General features: G+C 41.9%; 1 protein-coding gene across 1 annotated transcript in view; it reads right to left on the bottom strand.

The window, feature by feature from the left end:
* SEMA5A (semaphorin 5A) overlaps window positions 1-26,933 on the bottom strand; it is a 402,276-nt gene that overhangs the window by 246,150 nt on the left and 129,193 nt on the right. The window contains exon 3 of the mRNA XM_080933845.1: window positions 5,990-6,187. Within this exon, the coding sequence (XP_080789971.1) occupies window positions 5,990-6,113 (124 nt within the window). The 5' untranslated portion in view covers window positions 6,114-6,187. The remainder of the gene's footprint in view (window positions 1-5,989; window positions 6,188-26,933) is intronic.

Genomic DNA, 26,933 nt, shown 5'->3' with positions numbered 1-26,933 from the left:
CTATAAGTCCATTTCAATCAGTGGAATGTGCTTTCGACATAGCCAGCATGCCGGGTAAACTTTAATCAATAAACAAACAGAAACAGAATAAGGTACAATTGCCTCAAGTCGACTTGAAACATTTAGGGCTAATTCCCGTGACGGTTATGGCTCTCAGTGAGCACACTAAGAAACGCGCTGTGAAGGACCACTCTCTTTCCCCAGTTACTGGAACAGGCGTTTAGGGAAAGGACAGGCACATCGGTGGAAAGGGAATGTTGACAATGAATTAGGACATACTAGTAGCTACTGCACATTCAAAGGGAATCTTCCAGAGCCTGCAGCAAAGGCTGCAACCTTCAAACGCAGCAGCAAACCATCAGAGCATGTGAAATAAAACAGTGAGAATGGAGAATCCCACAGTGGCAAGTTCTTCACTGAGGCTGGGGAACAGGACTGCCAGAATCTTCAGCCCAGCCAGGAAAGGACGGCCCATCAAGACACCGACAAAATGTGCCTGATGACACTGGGGCGTTGCTTTGGCATATGATTTACTTCACTCACAACCTTTTATACAGAATGTTGCCAGGGCCTAACACTAAATCATGACGTTTAAAAGCATGTGGAAATCAAGACATTAAACAAGACTATCCGATGCCTTTACCCTTGTCAGCGTTTTGGAACAATGTCTCAAACATTCAAACACAGTTGGTTCTACATTACAAAAGAAAACAGAAGTGTTCTTGTGATAAAGTACCTGCCAACTGTCAGCTCCAAAGTGAGCTACTCTGAGGCCTTCTAATATCCACAGAGAAACTTTTGAATGTTCTATCTACAGTCTTATCTTTTTTCAGAGCACCACTTCCTTCCTTCGCCCAGTCTCTTGAACATCACCTGTTTAATCCCCAGGAACTCCCACCCCACTTCAACCCACTCTCTGTCCTGCATCCTGGGTGCCTGCCCCTCCCCCCTCCCCCATCAGTCAAGCTCACTGGAGGTGGAATCTGCTTCCTACCAACCAACCTCTCACCTGTTCCCACAACCTGCCCCATCCCTACAGCTTGGGGTCACACTGCCCTCCCCCTCTCCTTGTTCTCTTTAGCCTCTCCCTTCACCTGGCTTGTCCCCATCTTCACTAAGGCTTATTCAGTAATGCCCTTTTCAGAGCTGTTTCCTGTCTTCCTGCCCCTGCACGACTAACATTTTTGTCTCCACAGATCCACACATTTAATCTATACATAAAGCCTGTTTTACTTTCTCTCCCCTTATGAAATATGATACAGTCTGTTCTGAGCCTACACAAAAGCATCCCTTTGAGTCTTAAACAAAGGCACCTGTGGATGTGCCACAGTCTGGATATTGCTTTTCCAGGTGAACTGTCTGAGACCAGGTAATACTGGATTTGGCTAGTCCTAATACAAAGTGTCATGATACAACAGAAGACAGAAAGATACAGAGGGAAATCATAGAGAGCAGATAGCCTAAGCCTGGGGGAGTGGTCAATGCAACTGTGAACCAAGGCAGTCCACAAGAAACAAGCCTTCTCCAGTCATCAGAGAGAACAGAGTCTCACTCAAATCCTCATAGGAGACTGCTGGCTAGCACACTGTGAGAGGAAACATGAAGAAATTGCCCGTTGGTGGTACTTTCGCATCATCCCCGGGCAGGCAATGCCCAGATATGCTAGCACACTGAGAACTGCCGGGTTGGGTACCAACTGTCCAGATCTTCAAATGGAAACTTGCAAAGCTAAAAGAAAAGGCCCAGCAAACCCGGGACAAGATGATGCCTCTGGGGTCTGGCCCATACTGAATTTGAACTCCGCACCATCAGACTTCCATGGCCAACTCCATCTTTACAGAATCCCTCGCTGAAGTCTGGAGCTGCTCTCAACTAAATTCTTCCTTCTGGGGCTCAGAGGACTGCAGGCTTCTCAGTTCAGTTATTCTAGCCTTAACATCTGCCTCCCTAGTGGACCATGTTTGGAGTGAAGACCCCAGATATCCATGGAGCATCCTCATCTCTTGGCGCCTCCATTCACTGTATCCTCTACCACAGCTCTCTTCGGTTTCGAGAACCATGTCCACTTCCGCTTTCCTGTATTTGTCAGCAGTCAGACCTCAGTTCTTTCTCCATACTGCCTCTGATCACAGCAGCAGCCTCAGGATGGGCTTGCCCGGGGCTAAGTTTCCCTCCTCCCAGTGATCTTCAAATATCACCTTGTCCTGCACATCTAAGCTCGCTCTATCTGGGATAGTCCTTACCTACTTCACCTACTTCCCTTTCGCCTAAATACGGATGCTGGGACTCACTCTGTGCTGTGTGTTTTCCAGGACGCACATTTCTCCATTTCAGCAGTTCATGGCGTTGCCCATTTCCTTTCTTTAGAAGGTCAGTCCCTTCGTGGGTTTCAGAAACTTCTTCTGGCAGCTATTTGGGACTCAGCTCTGCCAGGAGAAGTTTCTGGAAACCTTCCAGAAATGGTACTGGGGCCGTGGCTATCTTACCCCCTTGGCCCTCTCCTGGGTTCCCTACACATGGCAAAGACACCTAATAGAATGAGCTGCAAAGAGCTGTTGGTCCTGAGAGACCGGAAGTTGGCCCCTATGGAATCAAGATTTAGCACAGGTGTAGATGCTGTTGGTAACAGGTAATCTTTATATAACATATATATTACATGCTCTCCCAAAACTAAAAATAGGGAACTTAAGAGGTAGGGAAATAACTCAACAGTGAAGTACTTGCCTAGCATGGGGAGAAAAGATAATGTCCAATTCTCTGAGATGTCATTTATGAACTGTGAGGTGGACGCCGATCGCAAACCCCGATGGAATACCCTGCCAGCAAGTCTGCAGGAAACGGATCCTCAGACATTGCTACCTTCATCTGACACAATCAGAACGGCAAACCACCCAGGAGCTTTTACCCTTTAACCTAGAATTCCCAGTCCTCGATATTGTTTGAGTGCACCTCTCAGCGATGAGCTGTTGACAGCCCTGGAACACATCCTAGCAGAGAGCTGCAGCACAGGAACACTGGGGTAAATGTGCTCAGCCTAGTGCTGGGGTCACTACAGAGTGCCAAGTGCTATGTGCCTTGTAAGAAAGATTGCCAGCTTTGATCATGTTTGCATGTGCAAGGATGTCTGCATCACTGAGGAATGAACGAATAAAAACCAGGAAGTATACGTAGAGGGTTATGTGAATGCAAAGAGGAAGTCAGAGTGCAGAAAATGGGTAGAAAGAATAGATCTCCATGAATGTTACTCACTCTGATGATTTTACTTGCATTCTCTAAAAAGTAAAAGTGGAAAAGGAATCGGAATAAACTGAGTTTGGGGTTGTGGGCATAACTGTACAGAATGAGACAGCTTCCAGGACTTTAAAGTAGTGATAGGGATTTAAATCCTCTGTGAAGTAAATGCACCGAAAACCAAAGAAAATGGGAACAAAAGTCTTAAAGGGTTCCAGTGACTACTAGAAAAGAGTTTGCATAGAGCTGCTACTCTGGAAATGACAAAGTGGCAGAGTATCAAAAAAACCTGGTGTGGTGCAGGTTATACTAATGCAGGTGGGCACACACTGTAATGATGGAGTGGTGGGCACACACTGTAATGATGGAGTGGTGGGCACACACTGTAATGATGCTCACACTGTAATGATGGAGTGGTGGGCACACGCTGTAATGATGGAGTGGTGGGCACACACTGTAATGATGAAGTGGTAGGCACACACTGTAATGATGGAGTGGTGGGCTCACACTGTAATGATGGAGTGGTGGGCACACACTGTAATAATGGAGTGGTGGGCTCACACTGTAATGATGGAGTGGTGGGCTCACACTGTAATGATGGAGTGGTGGGCACACGCTGTAATGATGGAGTGGTGGGCACACGCTGTAATGATGGAGTGGTGGGCACACGCTGTAATGATGGAGTGGTGGGCACACACTGTAATGATGGAGTGGTGGGCACACACTGTAATGATGGAGTGGTGGGCTCACACTGTAATAATGGAGTGGTGGGCACACACTGTAATGATGGAGTGGTGGGCACACGCTGTAATGATGGAGTGGTGGGCACACGCTGTAATGATGGAGTGGTGGGCACACACTGTAATGATGGAGTGGTGGGCACACACTGTATAAAAAGAAAGAAAATGAGTGTTGCTCTGCAGAGGCACAGAGACTCTGTGCATGGGAGAAATAAACAGAGGGTGAGGTGTCAAAGGTTCATACTCTAGAGCCTAAAGATGGCCTGGACTCACTAGAAGTTCATAGGATTTATTTTCATACATGCTTTTGCTTAATGCTGTTCTAAGGAGCCTTAATGGCTGGAGGGACAATTCCAAGACCTATGTGAGGAAGGTCAGAGAACAGGAGTATCTTTGATCCAAGAGACTGAAAGTTACCACGGAGCTCAGATCCAACCTCATGATGCTCCTCAGCTGAGAGGGGATCATTCTAACAGCTCCAGGGCAAAAAAGTAGCAACGAATGAAAATCTATTCCTTACATGAAAAGTCATGTGTGGATATGAAGCTGGTCAATAGAGTGAGAGAAACAACAGGGAACAGAACCTCCCCAACCTCCTGTAAGGACAAATGGAAAACAGCTGGATGTCAGGGAGCCATTACCAAAAGAAAACACAACAAAGACTGCAGCGAAGGGAAGCCAGGCCATGCCTTTCCTGCTCCAGATGTGCTGCAGGGGTGTTCGAAGAGCAGGCCAAGGACAGCTGCTTCATATACAAGTTTCGAGCTAGTAGATGAAGAAAAGATGCTAAAACCAGAACAGCTTCGGTGTCCTTCCATTAGCCAGTGCCTGTGAGGAACTGCCAGCCGCCTGAAGGACGAGCCGACAGGCACTGGGATGTCAAAAAGATGCCAGTGTGACTCCCATCAGGACTCTTCAGAATTACAGGGACTGGGGAACACACAAGAACTTGAAAACAATCAGGATGAACAGAAGGCAAACTGGGTAAGAAGTTCCATTTTCTTAAAGAAAAATGCTTCCCCCCCTACGGGAAATGAAAAATTGTGGTAAAAAATTTAAAGGCATCCAAGAACTACCCCAAAAATTCTATTTTTTGTACTTCAGATAGATTCTTGTTTGACCTAACAGAATCCATGTCCTCATGAGACTGTACAATTTATAATTTTAGGAAATTTTCACTTGGGAGCTTTTCCTTGTCTGGAATAATAGTAATATTATCATCAGGCTCCTTTCGTTAATAGCTACAGATTGAAATGCACATAAAATTATATGATAGCCTGAACGTGCATCAATGTAATTTTACAGGTGTGGGACAAATCATGGGTAGGGATTTAAATGAGAAAAAAAGTGGAATGTAAATTAATAAATGTGGAGACAGAGTACTGTTTCTATTTTACATGTGTATATGAACTCTGTGGTCTGAAGTCTTAAAGCTAGTGAAAAGTCACGGAAAGGAGTTAATAAAATGCAGGGTTTCATTGGGTTGATGGCAGCACGTGCTGAGCTGTTTAGTTGTTTTCCTACTGTGTAAGGGTCAGGTGTTTAGGCCATGAAGACCTGACGAAACTCCTCCTGGAGAATAGAAAGGAGAATGTGCTATCAACTCATGCTACTGAGCTGAGAACACACTTGAGTCATAATGGATGCCACCTCATTAAATGGTAGATAAGGAAAAGTGGGCTCTGGCTTCTCCAGGAAAGGCCAAAGAAGAATTCTTTTCTTCCCTAACTTATTAATGTTTAGTGCAGTACTGTTGTCGGGGTTTCGGCCCCTGACTGGACGGCTGGGCGGCCCCACAGCTTCTGAACGAAGACAGAACATGAACATCATAGAAATACCTTCTTGAGATCCTCTATGAGGAAGAGCTCCTTCTAGACACGACATTCTTACTTTCATTTTCATTCCCAATTCCCCAGGTGAAATCACAGGGGGAAAAAAGCAGTATCAATGGATGTTAGATTAAACACGAGATGTGAATTTAACTCATGGTCTTACAATCACCATACCCTACTCCTTACCTTTGTAGGAGACGACGGGGTGCTCTGCTCTCTGGCACTTGGCAGGGTCCTGGGTCTCAGGCCGAGCAAGTCTCCACACGCCCAGGCTTGAGAACAGCCATGCAAGGATGCAGGCTCCCTTCATGGTGGGCAAGGGGTCTCTGACTCTGGGAGCGTGTCTTCTACGAAGCTCGCCTGCTCCTCATGTGTGAAAAGCGCCTACAACATACAAGACAGTGCAATATGAATATGAGTCCAGGTTTTGTTTTCCTGGTAGACAGTGGTTTCCAAAAGTGCTACTTCTGACTTTTAAGTCTGTAACATGTGACGACATGGGATAAAGAAACGTGATGTTAGAAAGCACAGATAGCTCACATATGGCTATAAGTATAGATATGTGTGTGTATTGATGTGTGTGTTTATTGGTATGTGTCTGATGATCTCTCTGTGTGTGTATGTGTAGGGTAGGGTAGATATGTATATGTATATAGTATAGATTGTGTGTATGGTGTGTGTGTGTGTGTATGTGTGTGTGTGTGTGTGTGTGTGTGTGTACTGGTATGTATGGGGGGGTATGGGTGTATGTGTAGGTAGTGTGTGCAAACTCTGCTAATTACAGCTGAAGCCCTACAGGACCAGATAGCCTCTGGGCTCAGCGCCATTTGGGAGACTCCCTTAATTGGCAGGGTTTCTCCTTCCCTGATCTTGTCTAGGGAATTCTAACCCCTACACATATGCCTCTACCTGAGGAATGTCAGGAAACTTCAATTAGATTATAGGATCAATTTCCTTTCTCCTGATAAGTACCAGTTCACACAGCACCTGAGATTCCTGAAATGCTTCTCCATTCTAATGAGGAATTTCAAGTACTTTAAGCCCTGAGCCAATGATCTTTACCCATCCTGGATGTCCCTACCTTCAGTCCCACAAACATTATAAACCTTGAATCACCCTGAGTAAAGTGGATCCTATTTATTGCTCCTCCAGGTGTGGTCATTCATAGTTCTTACTCATGGCTTCTGAACCCCTCCCCCACCTCTATGTCTCTGCTCCCATTGTCTATATGGATTATATCAGCTGACCATCCCTGAGAGTGGAGAGGCCCACGGGTGTATAAGTATATAGTATAGATTTTTGTGTGTGTGTGTGTGTGTGTGTGTGTGTGTGTGTGTGTGTACTGGCTGATTTTGTGTGTCAAGGTGACACAAGCTGGAGTTATCAAAGAGCAAGGAGCCTCCCTTAAGGAAATGTCTTCATGAGATCCACCTGCAAGGCATTTTCTCAACTAGTGATCAAGGCTGGGAGGACCTATTGCAGGTGGTGCCATCCCTGGGCTGGTATGAGATCTATGAGAAAGCAGGCTGAGCAAGCCAGGGGGAGCAAGCCAGTAAGTAACATCCCTCCATGGCCTCTGCATCACCTCCCACTTCCTGACCTGCTTGGGTTCCAGTCCTGACGTCCTTTAGTGATGAACAGCAATGTGGAAGTGTAAGCTGAATGAACCCTTTCCTCCCCAACTTGCTTCTTGGTTCTGGTATGTGCAGGAATAGACACCCTAAGACAGATGTGTTCATAAACTAACTGAATCTGAGACAATCCAACTTTAAGCCCTTCTAGGTCCCACCCCTCTCAAGTAATGGTGACCAATCCCTGTGATAAATATTGGGGCTTTTCTGGTAAGTCTACCTTGAACTGCTTATGCAAATACGTTGACATGTAGGAAGTCAGTCTCTCTTTATCATCCATAAGACCCTATTTAATAAGGCTAGAGTCTGCCATTTACCAATAATCTGATTAATGTTATGGCTCACAATTCATATCAATCATTCCAATGACATTAATAATTTATACATTATGTATCTGCAAATCCTGTGGCCAAGGGTGCTTCAAATAGAACACAGGTAGAGCAACTACCCGGTAGAATCAAAGGATGAGGCTAGAAACTGAGACCCTTTCAAGACCATGAACAAAACATGCTCTAAAATAAGGCAGGCGTATACAGATAACTGTAACCCAAGCTCTTATCTTTAAGAGACAGTGCCTTGGGGTGAAGGGCAGGTGCCCCTTCCACTTATCAGGACCAAGGATTGGCTCACCTAGGGGTCAGATCTGAGATTTAACATTGAATGATAAAGAGAATTTGAGGAAATAGAAATTTCTGGAAGGTGTTCTCTGTGGGGGGGGGGGGGATGAGAGGACATCTGAGGAGTGGGTACGCAGGTACAAGGAGGCCATAAGCATATTCTGGAATGCTGTGTTGTACTTGGTACAGAAACCAGGTAATGCAAAAAGAGCGCAGGAAGGCCAAACAGTATCGGTCATGGTATGTCACAGTATGGGCCATGGTATGTCACAGTACCGGTCATGGTATGTCACAGTATGGGTCATGGTATGTCACAGTATCAGTCATGGTATGTCACAGTATTGGTCAGGGTATGTCAAGTAAACTGTGGTAAGTTGTGAGGGATTATCATCTCTTAGCCCACGAAGCAGTCTGGACAGGAAATTAGAGACAGAATGGTACACGGGTGAACAAGTTAATCTAAATTTACAGCAATTGGTCAATAATACATAAAGAAAAGAAACTGTGGCTTTAGACTTTGTCAGAGGGAAACAGTAGCTAAGTGTACGGCTGGTCAAAATGGCTACAGATGTCAACTGGCCTGCTCCTCCATCAGGATGGCAGCCTCTATCCTGGGAGCAGGAGATGCTCTGTAACACCCTGCTTAGCAAGCCACACAGCACAAGTCACAGTTTCTTATTGCCAGACCTTACAGCCTGTTGGCCAGTTTCTGCCGTCTAGTTTACATTCCTTGGAAAAGGGAGGAACCAGTTTAAAAGTCAGATTCCCCGTGCTTGTCTCAGGAGAGAGACCAGGTAGGTGGTCTGAGAACTGGAACCCATGAAGAGCTTTTCAGAAACCATTGCTGAGATTAAACCTGGAACACGCCGAGCGTCTTTAGCATGTGTTGCAAGCACAGAATAATATGCCAGCTGAGCCCTTTCAAAATCCCTGAACACCAGTATATAAAATATATTAAAATGTCCACTGTTCTAATCCAACAGATTACGGAAACAGAGACAAATAGACTCAGTGTGATATATATATCAGGACATGGCTGCTATTCATTAAATAGTAATTACAGATGGCCCCATATAAAGAAAATATAATTATTTAATGTTGTGCAAGTCAGGATTAAGAAGCTGAATAGATACTTTAGAATATCCTATAAAATTCAGGTCAGGTGACAAGAACAAAAATCAGAAAGAGCACATACAACCTGGAAAGGTCTAAATGGTAAAAGAGGATGATCTCCATTGAGAGGAAGCATGATAGGCAAGCTGGCCAAAAGTAGTCAGTCAACAGGTAATGTGGAGGAGTTCGACAGAGCAAGAAAGAAACAACAAGCACAAACAAAAACAAAGCAACAGAAGAGAACAAGGAAACAAAACCTGGACCAAGGAAAGTAGAGCAAACTATAACCCTCTTCCGTTAGATGGCCAGAGAAAATGTCATAAAATAAGTTCACACGTAAAGGCTGGGGACACTGCTATCAGTGGTCAGTCCAACAGTGTGCTGTAAAAGGCCTTTAAGAGTGATCTGGCTATTTACACAAGAGCAACTGCTTACACCTCAAGTGGCTGCTGGAGAGGCCCCTGCAGCCTCCCTGACTCTCTTCCACCATGCTCCTGTGGACGTCACCTTGCCATGGTGGGCACGCCACAGAGGAAGGGACAGCAGAGAGAACCTCATCCATCACTGCCCTTGATTTCAGACTTCCAGCCCCCAGCAAAAATAACTTATTTTCTTGGAGAAATCACCCAGTTCCTGAGATTATTTTACAAGGAAGAAAAAAAGGACTGAGGCACTGGTAGCTAAATTCAGCCTGACTTCTGAAAAAGTTGAGAGTAGAGAAGTGATAGGAGATTTAAGAAGGGAAAGGGAAGGCAGTTCCTGCCTGGCATCTGAGCACTTGGGAAGCTTGGCCAAAGGATTATGAGGTCATTACCAGCATGAACTGCATAATGAAACACTGTCAAAAAACTAGAGAACTGGAGATGTGTATATGACAGAAATGTCAGGAATTTGAAATGGGAAGCTATCAGAATAAATGAGTTAATGGAGGGAGAAAAGGTTTCATCCTTTTAAAAATGGATATTTTATATTATACAATATATTATCATACATATTACATATAAGACTTATATATAACATAGATTATAATATTGATAAATAGAAGAATATACCAAGTTGGTAGTATATGTAATGTAACAGTTTCTAAATTTTTAGTCAAATAAATAGGAATTTCTGACAGCTAAGTAAGTGATGATCAGAACTTTAAGCAATGGTAAATGTGAAGGAGCTAAACTTTGGAATGGGTGACAGTAACTAGATCTGGATGTTTCTCATTCACTATTGTTTGCTGAATGTCAACCACACACACATATCGGTCCATGCACGTACAAAAATGTAAAAGAGCCAAGCAACACGGTGCAGAGGAGGCAAGCCTTGGAGCATCAGTAAGCAGCAATGGGGGCACAGATATAAAGAAGTAAGACTCAGTGAGGCTAAGAGTCCCAGAGCAGGCAAAAGGTTTAGGTTCTCCATAATGTAAAAGAGTCTAGAAGTTCTCATTGGGTGAAATGCTCAAACAGAGCAAAAGGCAAATGAAGGAACTACCAAGCAAAGCAGTAAGGAAAGAGCTTCTAGGGGAGGAAAACATAAAGAGAATGAGGGAGTGGGGGTAAGAACGGGGTGTCTGTCCCAAAGCTGGTAACCTCTCAAACACATAGCACTGTCATACACAGGTTCACAGTTTCTGCATTTTCCTGAATTAAAATTCTAAAAATACTTTTCCCATTAAAGAACAGTCTAGAACCCCACTGAGAAACAGCCCATCTTCCCCTTTCCTTCTGCCGAGAGACTGAAGTCATCAAATGTCATCAACTGATGGATCTTTAAATACATGTGGCTAAGGAAGCAGTCCCTAGGCACCTGCTAGCCACACAGTCCAGAGAAGTAAGTACCCTACTGGACAATGTTCACTATCAAAATCCTATCCTGAGTCACATATACCAGCTCTGTAGCAGAGCACTTGCTGTGCCCCTTCCCTCTCTGCCCCCTCTCCATCATATCATACACGGGCATTAAATAAATAAAATTAAAACAAACAAACAAAAACAATCCATGGGATCCACAAAACAAAGAGTTGGTTCTTTCAGAAAATCAGTAAGATTGACAAATCCTTGAATAAATTAGCTAAAAGAGAGTGAAGAAGCAAATTAACAAATTAGATATGAAGGGGGGGTTGTATAATAACAAACATCAAGGGAATCCAGCAAATAATAAGGCCATACTTTGAAAAGCAGGATGCCACCAAATTGGAGAAGTATTAAAACAATGTATAATTTCCTTGAGACATGCCACCTGTCAAAGTTAAATCAAGATCAAGTGATTAATTTAAAAAGACCATAATCAATATTAAAATATAATCAATGATTATATTTCCTAAACTATAAAAGCCCAGGGCCAGATGGTTTTAGCACAGTATTTTAACAGACTTTCAAAAAAGAGTTAATGCCAATACTCTTCAAATTATTTAACAAAACAGAAACAAAAGGAATATTGCCAAGTTCATTTAATGAGGCACTAGTTATCCAGATATCTAAACCACAAAAAGATCTAGTAAAGGAAGAGAATTACAGACCATTTTCTGTTATGAACATAGATTCAAAAATATACAATAAAATAAAACCAAATCTAAGAACTCATCAGAAAAGATCATTATCAAATAGGTTTTACCCTAGAAATACAGGAATGGTCCAACATATACAAATCAGTACATGTAAATCATCCTATAAAGAAAATTAAACACAAAAACTACATGATCATCTCTTTAGCTGCACAGATGCCTTTGAGAAAATCCAATACTCATTCATGATAAAATTCCTGAAGAGATTGGAAATAAAGGAATATACCTCAACAAAATAAATATGAGTTTAGAAGAATATTTTCACCATTAACTTAAATAGAGAGAAGATAAAGCTATTACTAAAATCAGGAATAAGACATTGTGGTGTCAATGAGGTCAAGGCTATTGCCTTTCTCTTGTAGTAGGTTCCATTATCTGATTACCTACAGTGGCTACTCTCTACACTCCTACTCAACATACTGCTCGAAGTCTTAAACCACTTCAATCAAAAAGACAACTGAGTAAGACCAAGAAGATAAAACTGGAAGGGAAATATTAAAGTATATTTATTTACAGATGATATGATAGTATACACAAATGATCCTAAATTTACCAGGAAAATTCCTACCACTGATAATCACTTTCAGGAATGTAGCAGGATGCAAACTTTCCTCAGAAACAACCAGAGACTTCTATACACAAATGACAAATGGACTGAGATAGAAATCATGAATGAAACACTTTCCTTAATAGCTTCAAAAATACAAAATACATTGGGGTAATTTAACCAGGCAAGTGCAAGAAATGCTATATTATAAAAATTATTATATTTTAAGAAGATACCAGAAGATGAAAAAATCTCCCATGCTTATGGATTAGCAGAATTAAGTAATTGGCAAAATTAATATAAATTGCTAACTTACTAAAAGTGATCTACAGATTCAGTGCAATACTCTTCAAAATTATAGCATAATTACATAGAGATCTTGAAACAACAATTTTCCAGTTACAGTAATAAAAGAACATGGTCCTGAAACAAAAACAAACATGTTGATCAATGTAATCAAATCAAAGACCAAGATATAAATCCACACACCTGTGGCACCTGAGTTTTGATACAGAAACCAAAAATACACACTGGAAAAAGGACAGCATCACCAAGAAATGATGCTTGTCAAACTGAATGGCTGCATGTAAGAATCTGAATAAGCTTTTTACTCTGAAAAAAATTCAGCTACAAGTGGATCAAAGACTTCAAACTAAGACTACATACAATGAACCCAATAGAGTTAAACACAGGGAATACCCATAAACTCATGGGCACAGAAGACTTTCTGAACAGAACATCATTATCACAGGAACTAACATTAACAGGTAAAAAAAATGGAGCCTCATGAAACTGAGAAGCTTTATCACAGCAAAGGAAATCATTGTTTAAAAAAGAGGCAAGCTAAAAAAATGGGAAAATGTTTTTACCAACTGCACAAAGATGGAGGGCTAATACCCAAAATACATATAGAAGTGAACATCAGGAAAACATAACCCAATTTTCAATGGGGGTACAGATCTAAACAGTGAGTAAGAGATAAAACTGAAATAGCTGAGAAGTATTTGAAGTAATGTTCATCTTTAGTTATCAGAGAAGTGCAAATCTAAACATCTTGGAGATGTTGTATTACGCTGGTTAAAATGGCCAAGATCAATAAAGCAAGTAACAGCTCATGAAGGCAGGAATGGGCATAAGAGAACATTCATGCATTGCCAGAGGGAACATAAATATATGCAACCACTCCTGAAATCGGTGTGGCCATTCCTCAGAAAGATAGGAATCAATCCACCTCATGATCCTTCTATACCACCCTTGGGCATATAGCCAAAGGATGCTTCATCCTAGTTCAGAGACACGTGCTCAGCCATGTTCACTGCTGCTATATTCATAATTGATAGAAACTAGATACAACCTAGATGTCCCTAAATAGATAAATTATTTTTAAAAAAGTAGTACACTTACACAATGGAATACTACTCCATCTTCAGAAAACGAAATTGTAAAATTCACAAGTAAATTGATGGAACTAGGATTCCCATCCTAAAAGAGGTAACCCAGATGCAGAAAGACAATATGGTATGTATCTGCTTATACTGGATGATAGCTGTTAAAACAATAATAACCATGTCCCAGTCTGTAAAATCTTAGAGGTCATATACTGAGTAGGTGACTGGGAAGAAGGGCACAACTCCCTAGGAAGAGGAAATAAAACGGATAGTGATGGATGAATGGATGAATGAGAAGTATTAACTGAACCAGGAGGATTGAAGGGGGAGGTGGGGAAAAGAGAGGCATAAAGGAAGAAAAACAGGAGAGACAGCCAAAAGTAAGGGCCACTTCAGGGGACATATGGAAACCTAATGTAGTAGAAGCCTACTAAATTCTGAATTAAATTGCCAAATAATGGAGACATGGCCACAATTAGACATATCTCTTCAACAAATGAAGCTTCAGTAACAAGCATGGGTTACAAATAATTGAGTTGTTCCCCAAAGTGGTCCCACAGAAACTTACACATCTGGCCTGTTCTTAAGTCTGTAAGTTGCTCTCCATAAAGTGAGAGCAAAGCCCTATTTCTGAAAATAGCACCTACCAAACTCACTGAACACAGAGAAGTCAAGTCAGGGCCTGTCTAGAACTTCACGCCTATAGGCTAGTGTACTTGGGACCAGGAAGTAATCTACTGCCCGTTAAAGGAGAAGAAACATATATGCCAACATAGCTACTAACCCTTTTAAGACAAGCTAGAGCAATGGTGGCCCAAAGCTTGATATGCTGCTCTATCTATCAATCAGTACTTTGCTCAACTATCATCAGAGAAGCTTCCTCCTGCAGGAACAGGGAACAAATGCAGAGATCCACAACCAAACAACATGCAGAATGTAAGAGACATAGAAATATTCAGCCCTAAACTGAATGTCTCCATCAAATCCTCTGACCTCAGGGAACCACAAACAAGAGGCAGAAAGTATGTAAGAAACAGAGAGGCTGGAGATCCCAAGGGAATAAAAGACCCTGTAAATCAGCAAGACCAATGTACATGCAAACTCACAGAAATTAAGGCAGTCTTTACGGGGCCTTTACAAATCTACATGACATAGAGCCCTAAGGCTAAAAGAAAACCTAGGCACATACCCACATCCTAACACAGAGCCATCTCCAATTGATAACCACTTACAAATGAAACATTAGTTTTCTTCAAGGCATCAGTAGTGGTTTGATTATGTTTGGCCCAGGGAGTGGCACTATTAGTAGTTTGGCCTTGTTAGAATAGGTGTGGCCTCATTGGAGGAAGTGTGTCACTATAGGGGCGGGCTTTGGGACCCTCTTTCTAGCTGTCTGGGGGAGAAACAGTCTTCTCCTGGTTCCTTTTAGAACAAAATGTAGAACTTTCAACTCCTCCAGCACCATGCCCGCCTGAACTTTGTCATGCTTTTGGCCTTGATGATAATGGACTGAACCTCTGAACCTGTAAGGCAGCCCCAATTAAATGTTATCAATTATAAGAGTTACCTTGGTTACAGTGTCTGTTCACACCAATAGAAACTCTAAGACAGGGTCTCATTGGGAAAACAGTCTATTTTTAGGGGTGGGCTTCATGCCCAACAGTAGACAGCAGAGAGAAACAAGCTCAGGGGCATCTTTGGAAGTTCCTTGTCTCACAATGCTGTGTCAGGGCTTTTTAAAAAATTATTTTTATTTTCACTTTTCTTTTTTTTATGCTATGGGTTTTGCATATATATGCGATTCCTAAATGTGCAAAGCAGTTACGTTTCTGAATCTATATCCATTCCTTGTGCCTTTTCCTTCAGTTTGTTTTGTCCTATTTTGATTTTATTTTCTACCTTGTATTATCATTATCCCTTAGAAGCCTACTTGTTTTCTAGCCAGATACAAAAAGGGGGTCAATATGAATGGGGGAGGAGGAGGGAGGGAGGAACTGGGAGGCAGAGAGGGAAGGGGAAGCTTGGTAAGAACATATCGTATGTGAAAAACCTACTCTCAATAAAAGAAAAAGAGATGGCTTGGTTCTGTTAAGACCAAGGATGCTTGGAGTATTATGGTGGCTGCTCTAGAAGTGCTGCATAGAATTGGCTCAGCAGTATATGAAAATAAACCCAACCTGGCAATAAGATGAACCGAGAAGAGGTGCATGTGGTCCCACCCACAGTCCATCCTAGCTCCATGATAGGTGTGATGAGAGCATTTATGCCCATGGCTGTCACCCAAAACATCACAGAGCAAACGCCACATAGTACTGCCCTGTTTTTACCTCCAAAATGGAGCTCATTCCCATGAGATAAACAACTATAGCTGGTCAGCATTAAACCAATAGAGAATGTCGTTACGTTAACTATTCAATTAGTCAGGTGCCCTTACTGGAACCAAGTATCTGCAATAATATTCACACAATGGGAAAGACTCTTTTGGCTCATGCTTTCCAGTCTGATCACTTGGATCTATTGCTGTTAGTCTAAGACAACAGCACACCTCATGAGCTGGTGACAAGGGGGACCTCTGACTTAATGGCAGTCAGGACAAAGAGCTTTCAAGGAGCCAGCAACTAATATCCTCATGAGGACATATACCAGCATAACTTCCTTCTATTAGGTCCCACTTCCTGAAGGTTTTACTGTTATCCAGTACTGCCATAGGCAGAGGGCCAAGCATTGTCTACATGGCCCATAGGCCATGGTCACTATTCAACCAACAGCAAGTAAAGCAGGCCATGAATAGCTACCATACCTGCCAGCATCCTTTGTTTACAATAAATCTTTTCTGTGCTACAGGAAGCCTTAAACTCTGTCTCGTGGACAAAAGGAGGAGAGCAATAACTCAAACAGATGCAGTGTTAGGGACATAGCTAGGGAGGGAAGCACCATGGAGGAAATGGAGTCTGAGATGACCTGATGAGATGACATGCTTGACACAGGAAACTCCCAGAAGCACTTTCAATAAGGTACTCTGTAGGCTATAATTTTCAGAATACAGTGTTAACTTTTTTTTCCCCTAGAATAAATTGCTACACATTGTCTCTGTGGTAAAGTCACAAAGACATTAACAGTCTTCACGTAGGAGCTTGAGTTTTCTGAGCATTCATCACAGAGAGGCTGCTCTCCAGAGCTGGGTAGGCTCAACACTGAGTAGCAGGTAGGTCTTCCTTCTCCACAGCTGAAGCCACATCTCTTAAGATGCCACGGGCTGTCTTGCCTCTGAGATTGGATCTCTATCTACTTCTGAGTACTTAGTATTAGGGCCACTGACATTGCAACAAGGTGATCCTTGGCCCAGGGCTGCTAGGTGCACTCTCCAACATCACAGGCCTCTATGCATCTTTGCCAACAACAAATGAACCAACAAACACCACTTCTAGGCATTGCCAACAGGGGCACCTTGCTGAAAGCCCCTAATTTAGATGTGTCAGTGTCTTTCTGTCCTTAGAACTGGAGCTGTCACCATACAAAACATGCTCACACACATCTCCCATGTGAGTGCATTGCAGCATTTTGGTACTTTGTCAGCAGAACTGAGAACCACGCTAATTATAACTGTTTGCTGCATTTGGAGAACTTTATTTTGAAAGGCGTTTTAAAGACTCAACTTCAATAATGTACTCTTTTTCCTGATTCCATCCTACCAGCCTCAAAATAATAGATATATATCCAGCAACCTTAATAAAAATGGCTTTGTTGTGATGATGATGTTTTACAGAAGGCAAATCTGGACTGTGACATCTACGCACTTTGGAGAATTTACTTCAGAATCCCTGAAGCTTTCCTTTGGTTTCCTTACGTGGGAGGGTAGCTCTATAGGATGGATCTAAATAAGCCCGGCTCTGTATGGAAGTGTTTGTGTGATAAATAACATTTCCAAATCTCACCCACACTGCAGCTGAATAGACGTGGGGGACAGAAAAATAACTGTTCCTTTTAGAAAATAAAAAATGCTGTCAGATCAAAAAGGAATCAAAAGAATGAAAGCGTACATGGGGAGCTTTCTTTAGGGAGCAGTATCTAACCAGTTATTAATAAAAACAGATCCAGCACAAGCTTAATGTACATCCTTTCTGGGGAGGCTGTGGGGCTGGGTTTGAACATTTTGATATATTCAGATGTTCTGGCAAGATTCAGAAAGACAAAGCCGCCTTTGCCTTATGCCTTACATCACAGCATCCATGATCGCCCCGGTGGGAGGACAAGACAGTTAAGAGAGGGAGCTAATCCAGAAAGGTGATCTCAGTGAGGACTCGAAGCCTTGTCCCAAACTCTCCTGAAATACAGCAGTCCTGTCACCAGAAAGCTGAAGCTGACCCAGGACATCTGGCTGTACCTGTGTCACCTAACTACAAACTACACAGATCCTGTCACCTCTGAAGTACACACACACGCACACACAAAGAAAAAGAAAGAGGGGACAGAGCACTCTGTTGAAGTAGCCATATCTCAAATCAATCCCTTCATCCGTTGTACTGTTCTGGGTGGTGGGGTGAGCCATACTTCATGCTCCTTCCAATCCTGCGCCAGACCATGCTCCACATCCGGTTTGCACCTGATGTCAGGGAACAAGCCTGCCTTAACCCAAACGCTCTGGATATCTCTCCCGATTCTCTGAACCCTTCAAAAGATTCTGCACCTTTTACCAACAACCAGGTACTTGCAAACTGAATCTGGGCCATGCATCCAGAAAACCCTCCTGGCTTTCTTTCACCATCTCTGAAGCACCTCACAGGAAACACTGCACACTCGTTTGTATGGTGCTGATGCCGCGGTTCTCACCTCTGCTCAAGTGGTCCAAGGGTCAAGGAGGAAGCAGTTTTCTATTTCCAGATATAGCACGTACCTGCTTCAGCCAGCCTGGCAGCTCCAGCCAGAACTTCGTAACAACTCAGTGCCTGGCACTTAACTACTTTTCCTCAAAGATCTATCTGGATAGCCTCCTAATGGTTACATGTCTACCTTTTTATTTCTTTTTATCACAAGCTATGGTTTGAACTCATTGTCTGGGTGCCAAGTTCATGAGCTCCTGCATACGAAATGGGTTGCACAAACAAGTCAGAAGAAACAGAGATAATCTTACTTAGTTGTGACTCAGCCAGTACGTGCCTCTGACAGAGTCACACTGTGAGTCTGCTTAGCCCCTTGGTCCACATGAGACAATGAATTAGTCTCTCCCAGAAGTTGGGTAGTCAAAGGAGATTTCAAAAACATCTGCCTATCCATTTTCTTTGTAGCTCACAAAGCCAGACCTCAACCACACTCCTAAGGTATGTAAGGTCAAATGTGGGTAGCTAATCATGTCAAAACGGGACCTGCAAGCCCTTGGCTTTGTGCTGATGGAGTTAGCCTTTCTGTTTGAGTCTACGAAGCTACCGACTTATAAGCAAGAGATTAGATGGACTAGTCACTTCAGTCGTGTCTGCAGAGTAAATACTATGAGGTGAACCACAGGCCCAGAGAGGAGAGGTACTCTCAGGGCATTGCTAATCCAGTCAGCGGAATTAAAAGACGCCCTTCCTTAATGCTGCGTACCAGGGCTGGGGTGAGGGCGGAAAGCAGTCAGTACTCCCAGGCGGGGATTACGAATAAACAGGTAAACGTCTATTTCTTATGTTTCATATTTATCCTTTCAGCATAGATTATTTGTGTGAACATTGGTAAATATAAAATGAAGGTTGAAAACTAGATCCACCCAGGAGGGATTCCATTGGATAGAAACAAAGACAGAAGCTGTGCTTTGTAAGACAGGATTGAAATGAAAGTTCAGAGCAGCAGGGAAAAAATGATCCAGGAAACTGGAAGGCTTTCATGCTTGGCACAGGCAGGAAGGTACCAACTGAGTCCTTGCTTCTCTTTGCTGTTGTATCAGATATTCTAGAAACTCAGAAAAAGAGTGGAATTAAACGAAGAGTTGGGCAAACCGCAACACTAAGTTAACACAGTGTTCCACGCAATAGATATGTATCCAGAATGCTGACTGCACACTATTATTATACATCGAGATTAGAGCCTCCATGTGCTTTATTGACCCTAAAGGGGTAGTCAGGATAGCCATCGGACATTAAACCTTCAATTTTTATGTACATTAAAAAAATCAAACACCTGACAAGGTTCAGCCAAAAGCAACTTTCCATACGTAGTTATTGAAATGATTTTAAGAATGTGTTAACGAAATCACTTATCAGACTTATGTGGCGAAAGGCACCAGGCTGCCACACTCGGCTACTAAATAAGAACAGACTGTTATCCAGAGAGGTCCACCACACACAAACTCTGATGAGAAGGAATTTTATGGCCATGTAAAACGACCTTATGGTAAAAACTGGGGAAAAGAAAACATTAAACTAATATATTTCAATAATAGTTCAGCTCCAGTGACCTTATTTTATTCCTCTCCTCAAACGAAATTGTTATTACGCTTTTGCCTTCTTCCCCTTGTTTAGCTCTAGATTGCCCACAGGAATGATAAAAATAAATGGGCTCCATTAGATGAAATTATTATTTGCTCAAAGATAATATTAATTTTATCTTGAAACCAAGCAAAAGTTCATTCATCTTGCTTCTGTTAGCGATACCAACAAGAGCGTTTTCTAAGGAAAAATACACTTAAATAATGGAGACTTCAGGCAACATAGCCATATGAAAAGATTTCAAAAGGACTAACATGGCTTCGTTTTCTAAAGCATGGGAATCATAGGGCACATGGCAGTAGTCATGGTGTAAGTGACTCTCAGTAGTCACAAGCCACATAGGGACAGCACCTTCTCGTGACAATTCCTATTTGTATTCCCTAAAAGAACATGCAAGAGCAGAGTCCAATGTGTAGGTGAAAAGACCCTTGTGGGTGCAATGACGCTTATATAACTGGACCCTGGCGATGCGCCCAGTACAGAGACAACTCCCTAAGCCCTGCTTCCCTGGGGTCCGCAGCACCACAATCTCCCTCTCTTGACTATATCTGGAACTTCATGGCTCAGCCTCCCTATAAGTGAAGGTGCACTTCCTGACCACAGTACCCCCTTGATCCTCTCCGATACTCTCTGGTATATTGGTTTTCTTTATTCCAGCAGCGCACCCTTGTGAAGCTCCTCTTCCAATTTGAGTGGCTTTACAGATGTTTAATAACTAGCATCATCCCAAAAATGATCCCCACTCCATATAATGTAGACCTATAAATCAAAGGGGAATCTTTAAATAAATGCACCACAAGAACTACATCTACTAGGAACCTAACCTACCTTTACTGATTGTCTCAGTCGCTCCTGCTGCCTATGATAGACAAGAACGTACATATTTAGGCATACAACTCATCATCTAAGGACCCACTTACCACTCCTTTCTTTCATCTCTCTACACCCTAGCCAGGCCTGTTTCTTCTGGTTATGTCAAGATGACTTCCTCTAGTTCTCGTTCTTACACATCACATCCTTGTAGCCATTTTTAGATTTTCTGCTACCCCCCCACACACACTTAAGTACATTACCACTTATTTCTACTATAGACTTCATTGTCCAAAGTTATAATGACTACTTCCAGCCTCATTTTAAAGCAAGGCTGTGAAGTTTCTGGACTCATTCAGCATCTGAGAGTTGAGTCCTTGGATGCACACATACTACCTCTGTCAGGATGCATATGCTTCTATTAAAACGCTGTGCACACATCCCTTTCTTCCGTGGCTCTGCCATTCATTGTCACAGATGTTTTATCCCCTATTAAAATTCTCTTAACATCTGGTCTAAATACATGAATTCCCATGGTTTTGAGAAATGTCCTTTCTAAATGTCATAATTTTCCAGTTAATGGTCAAAAGGATGAAGGGATTATTATGGGCAGAGGAGCTGGAAAGAGGAGTTCTGGGGGGGGGGGGGGCTGGAACTGTGAGAACAGAAGGGAGCTACGGCCATGTACAAAAGCCCTTGGGGTCTGGATAAGTAATTCCAATTCTCATCGTTCACCAGAACCATGCGAAAAAACAAGAACAAAGGAGAGACATTACCGTTCAGGGCAGAGGAACTTGATTAAGGTAATTATTCTAGGTTGAAAGATAAATATCATGGAATATTATGAGTTAAAATCAGACTGCTAATGCACTGGGAAAAAAAATAGACTAGTCAGTGAAAACTTTCCTTACTTGATGTTTTCAAATTCTACCTACGATGGACACTAATATCAGACACAGAAAGTTGACATGTTTACTTGACTCTGTTACAATCCTATCTGTCAAAACTAAATCAGAAGTTAATAACATCAGTATATTTATGGAAAATGTGTACAAAAAGATAAAACACATTATAAAATGAAAATTAATGAGATAATAATAAAGACAGATTTTAGTAGCTAATGACTAATAATGTCTATTAAGTTACAAAATAGGTTTGTTGATAGAACTTATATATGTATTTTCTATAAATAACTGTATAGTACATACACTGTCACTCTTACTTTCTAAACATGGAGACATAAGTCAATGACATTTTAGTTGGCATGTCTCTGGCCATGCTGCTGTGCTGAATGTCTGGCCCTTGTTTCCAAAATGGATATGTGTTTCACTGGGAATGGAACATGGGTAAGTAGCTGTACAGGCATTCACAGACCATGGAGCCAGTGACCCCACTGATCAAGCTTTAGCCTACCTTAAGGCCTTCCAGAATGCCAGCACATCAGGATTCTCCAAAGGCCACCCCAGTGTTCTGGTACCTTCTATCATCTGGTAGCCTCTGCCTGAAGAACTGTCTACTGACTTCCTCATTTATACTTACTCAAAACAAGGAAATGTCTTTAAACTGGTACAAAAAAAAAAAAAAAAAAAAAAAAAAAACAAAACACTAATATCACCTCTCCTTAGCCTCAGGTACCTGCCCCAGTTTCTCTATTGAGATCTGAAGTCCTGTTTATTATTATTCTAATGTGCTGGCTAATATGCCAAGTCACGAGTAAATGCTGTCATTGTTCTGAATAAGCACCAAGCAGTGCCCTTTGCTCAGTGATGCTGCCATGGTCTCCAGCTAACCACATCTTCTTGGTCCAACCTCTCCAGGGTTACCCCTGTTCTCTCACATCCACCTCCCCCCGGGTTTGCAGAAAGACTGGTCATTGATCACTGTGCTTTAAGTCCTGTCTTCAATGTTAAAAAAAAAATTGCTTTTTGGTTTTTATTTTCGGTGCTACAATCAGAGAAACTACAAAGGAGCTTGATAAAGTGATGATAGTTGCTTAAAATCTGACTGTAGTTCCTCAGGGAACCTCCCGAATGTAAAAACCACTGACACCATGACAATCCCTTTGCTGTGGCCAGTGCAACCATTCCTGGACCTTCCTTTACCAGCTCTCTCCTTCACTAGCGCCAGCTGCACACAGGCGCACGTATGCACATGAGCTTCCTTCTGCCTCTGACCTTGCAGAAGCTCTGGGTGACTCTTCGGACTTAAGTCTTCTGTAGGTTCTTCCCAGTGCTTTCTTCCTGTGACTCAGCCTTTATTCAATATAACTTCCAAGCCACACACTCCTTCCTTTTACTTCTACCTGAGGCAGTTAACATCTCTGTTTCATATCATTTAAAACTACATAAAACTATATGCTTGATAATTTGTGGGGTGTTTTAAAACCTGTAACCAAAGATCTATTTAGAAAGAGGTCATAATCCCCATAATTGAAACATGTAATACATTTATATAAAACATTATTTTTCCATTTTAAACATATCCAATAAACAAGAAATACATTAAAATATTCCACAAGGGCATAGACAAAAATAGTCAGTACCTTCAAAGAAGAAAAGTCAAGCCAGGAAAGCTATGAGAGAATGAATGAGAATAGAATAAGACAGTGTGACTTGGTCAATGACAGCAAAATATTTCCCAATGATTTTGTCTTCAGTCATCAAAAGGATACTGAGAGGTCCAAATTTATTTTTGGCTATCAATTAATATATTTGATTAAATATTATTTAACGCATTGGGACACAAACAAGTTGAGACAGAGACTTTCTTTTGTTCTCTATAGATCCCGAGGTCCTAAGACATAGTAGCATGCATGTAAGTCTTCTTTAGAAGGCATTGAAGGGGGTGGATGTCAAGATTTCTAGATGACAGGTTAGCTCATTGTGAAGGTCTAAGCACTTCCTTCCAGATCAAGGCAAAGAACTTGCTCAGTTTATTATAATCAATGAACCATACTTACAGTGAGTTTCACAATAGAATCTACAGAAAACTGCTAGCTCTCTAATAGTCTACATGAAAGACTTCAAAAGCAGGTCAAATAGACCTTAACTGAGTGGCCACACAAACATCTAATTATTAGCCCATGATGCTCTGCTGTGACATGTATACGTGCGGGGAACAGAAGGTACTGTGTTCTTCAGTTCATTATCGTGGAATGCGGAAAGGTGGCCATGGATATTGTAGTGAAGGTCATTGTGGTTTCAAAGTGATTCCAACATATTCTTGCATCTATATTTCAAAACATTAAAAGTCAAGTGATGGTGGAGAGGTTAAAGAAAATACAAAAAGAGGAGCTCAAAGAGACAACTCCTAAGGAGGTAATGAAACCACACATAGCTTGTCAAATAGTTCCCAACCAAGGAAGGTCATAAACATTGTTGCACGATGGATGAATGGCTGTTTACTCCATCTATAGGCTAAGGAGCAGCCATGGAGGTACAGGCTGCAAACTCCCTTACCCTTGACTCCTCTGCCCATGAATGTTGGTGCAGAGTAGGCTACAGTGCTGAGAGTGGCCGGCTGCTCAGACCCACAGAGTATGAGAACACTGTGGCTGCTGTTCTCTGCTCTCACTTCCCATGTTCCAGAACACATTTGAAAAAGAACATGTAGCTTAAAATCATATGCACCAACTTGAAAGGAGTCAGCATACTCCTCAGGAATTAGGAAGCTGTAAATAAGATTTGATGAATATAAACAAGCAAGACTATGAAAAAAGTGTTTCACAGGAAACAAATTAGTACCCTCCTAGACAGAGACAACAGGAACAGTTCGGTGTCTTACAACAGCTGTGAGAGTATGCTGTGTTGGTGTTGGGCAAATTCCACATCTGCTCAAGAAACACGTTAAAATTTATAATTGTCCTGTTCATAGTAGAAAAATCTTAGAAGCAACCTCCAAGTGTACTGTCTACTGAAAACGTAGTCATCCTCATGGTGTGTGTTCTCATTCTCAAATGAATGGCCAACAGCTTTGAAACACACAAAAATTCCCCAAACAGAAAACTGACATAAAACTAGAATCTCATAGATAGATAGATAGATAGATAGATAGATAGATAGATAGATGGATGGATGGATGGATGGATGGATGGATGGATGGATGGATGGGTGGGTGGGTGGGTGGGTGGGTGGGTGGGTGGGTTGGGTGAGTGGGTGGACGGATGGCCGGACGGACAGACAGACAGACAGACAGCCAGACAGATAGATAGATAGATAAATAGGTAGGGATATATGTAAATCAATATTTATAAAAATAAAAGGAATAAAAAATTAGAAGTATTTGAACTCAATAACACTACACAAAGCTGAGGATACAGAAATAAGAACCTGATGTTGAAAATGTGAAATAGATGGGTGTTGCATGAAAAAGAAGCATTGGTCATGGATGGGGCACACTAACAGCACTGTCATGCTAACTGTTCTCAGGCCTCTCCCTGTCCCGCTGCCTAGAACACATGCCACCAGGTCTATATTAGAAGTAAATCCGCATTCTCCCTTAGAACCCCAGATCAGGTACCAACTCTCCATTTCCATCTGTGCTTATCACCTCCTCCAGTGGAAGCCTCGCTTTAACTAACAAACTACCCTTAGTATCCATCAGAATGTTTAGTGTCACCTTCTATGGGAAAAACTTTAGAAGGTGTCTCCATGTTGCCTGGCTTCTTCTGACTTGAGAGTTAATGTCCTCTCAGCATGGAAATGGTTACTTATTATTGTGGGTCCTCACCTCTCAGCATTTGCCTCACGAAGAAAATCTCTACTATTCACTGAAAGAACCTACTACGCAAGCAGCAATGGTAGAAAACAAGGCACAGGCTAATAGGGAAGCAGGGTGTACAGCCAGTGAGCATTGTAAGAACAGGAACCATCTCAATGGGCTGGAAACCATCGGCTTCTTAATAGCATCCTCCTGGGAAAGCAATGCCATAAAGCCTCAGATTAGAAGCTGCCAGGACGGGGGACACAAACACGTTAACTTGTTTAAAATGAATAGACTGAGATTCTAAGTAATGAGATCAAATAAATTATGATATAAACATAACATTAGATATAATGCAGCCTGCAAAACCAATGCAGTAAAATTCAACATTCTGGCATATCAATTCAGTAACAATATAGAGTAAAGACAAAATATGCACATTTATAAACGGGGGGGGGGAGAGGGGAGAGAGAGAGAGAGAGAGAGAGAGAGAGAGAGAGAGAGAGAGAGAGAGATCCATTTTTTGACTGAAAGAAAGCAAATAAATATTTTACATGTGTGGGTAGAAAGTCAAGTATGGTTACTCCAAGGTAACAAGAATATGTCTTAAAATATTCTTACATATTGACTGAATTTCAGTGAGCATTCACTAATTTTGTAGTTTAAAGCAAGACAATTATTTGCCTGTAGACTAAATGAATGAGGAGAGATTATTTTATCAGACAACTTAAAGGCAATATTCTGATTCAGCTCAAGCTTGCCAGGCTAATATGAGGAACTGAGTCATAGGATTGAGAGTTACTGTAAAATGATGAAAAACCTAAGTGGGTCTGACGAAGAGTGGCCAGAATCTACACATTCTGACAGGGCAGAGCCAAACCAAACCATGTGCTAGCCCAACAGAATAGGGAGTTCCCATCTGCAGATGGGTGAAGAATAGTTCTGATATGATCTGCCGTATAGGCAGAAGCTAGGTGCCAATGAACAGCATTCCAGGTAAAAACCCTCTTCATCCTTATCATTAATTCATGGTCTGGGTGAAAACTCCACCTTTATTTGAAGAATTGAAACTAGTTTATTAGCCTTGTCACATCAACACTATTATGTATGGCAATAAACATTTGGTCTTATCCTTTCATGAGATGCTAGCAGTAACCCTAAGCCCCATGTCAGCCCCACAATCACCAAGGGAAACAATTAAGATGTTATAGAGTACATGTTGATAAGCTATGGTGCTTAGTAACTTAGGGACATTGGACGCATGTGTGACTGTCACTACCTTAAATACAATGGATTTACTGAGCC

The sequence above is a fragment of the Micromys minutus genome (genome assembly GCF_963924665.1).
Source record: "Micromys minutus genome assembly, chromosome: 20".
NCBI lineage: Eukaryota > Metazoa > Chordata > Mammalia > Rodentia > Muridae > Micromys > Micromys minutus.
This window is presented reverse-complemented; position numbering and strand designations above follow the sequence as displayed.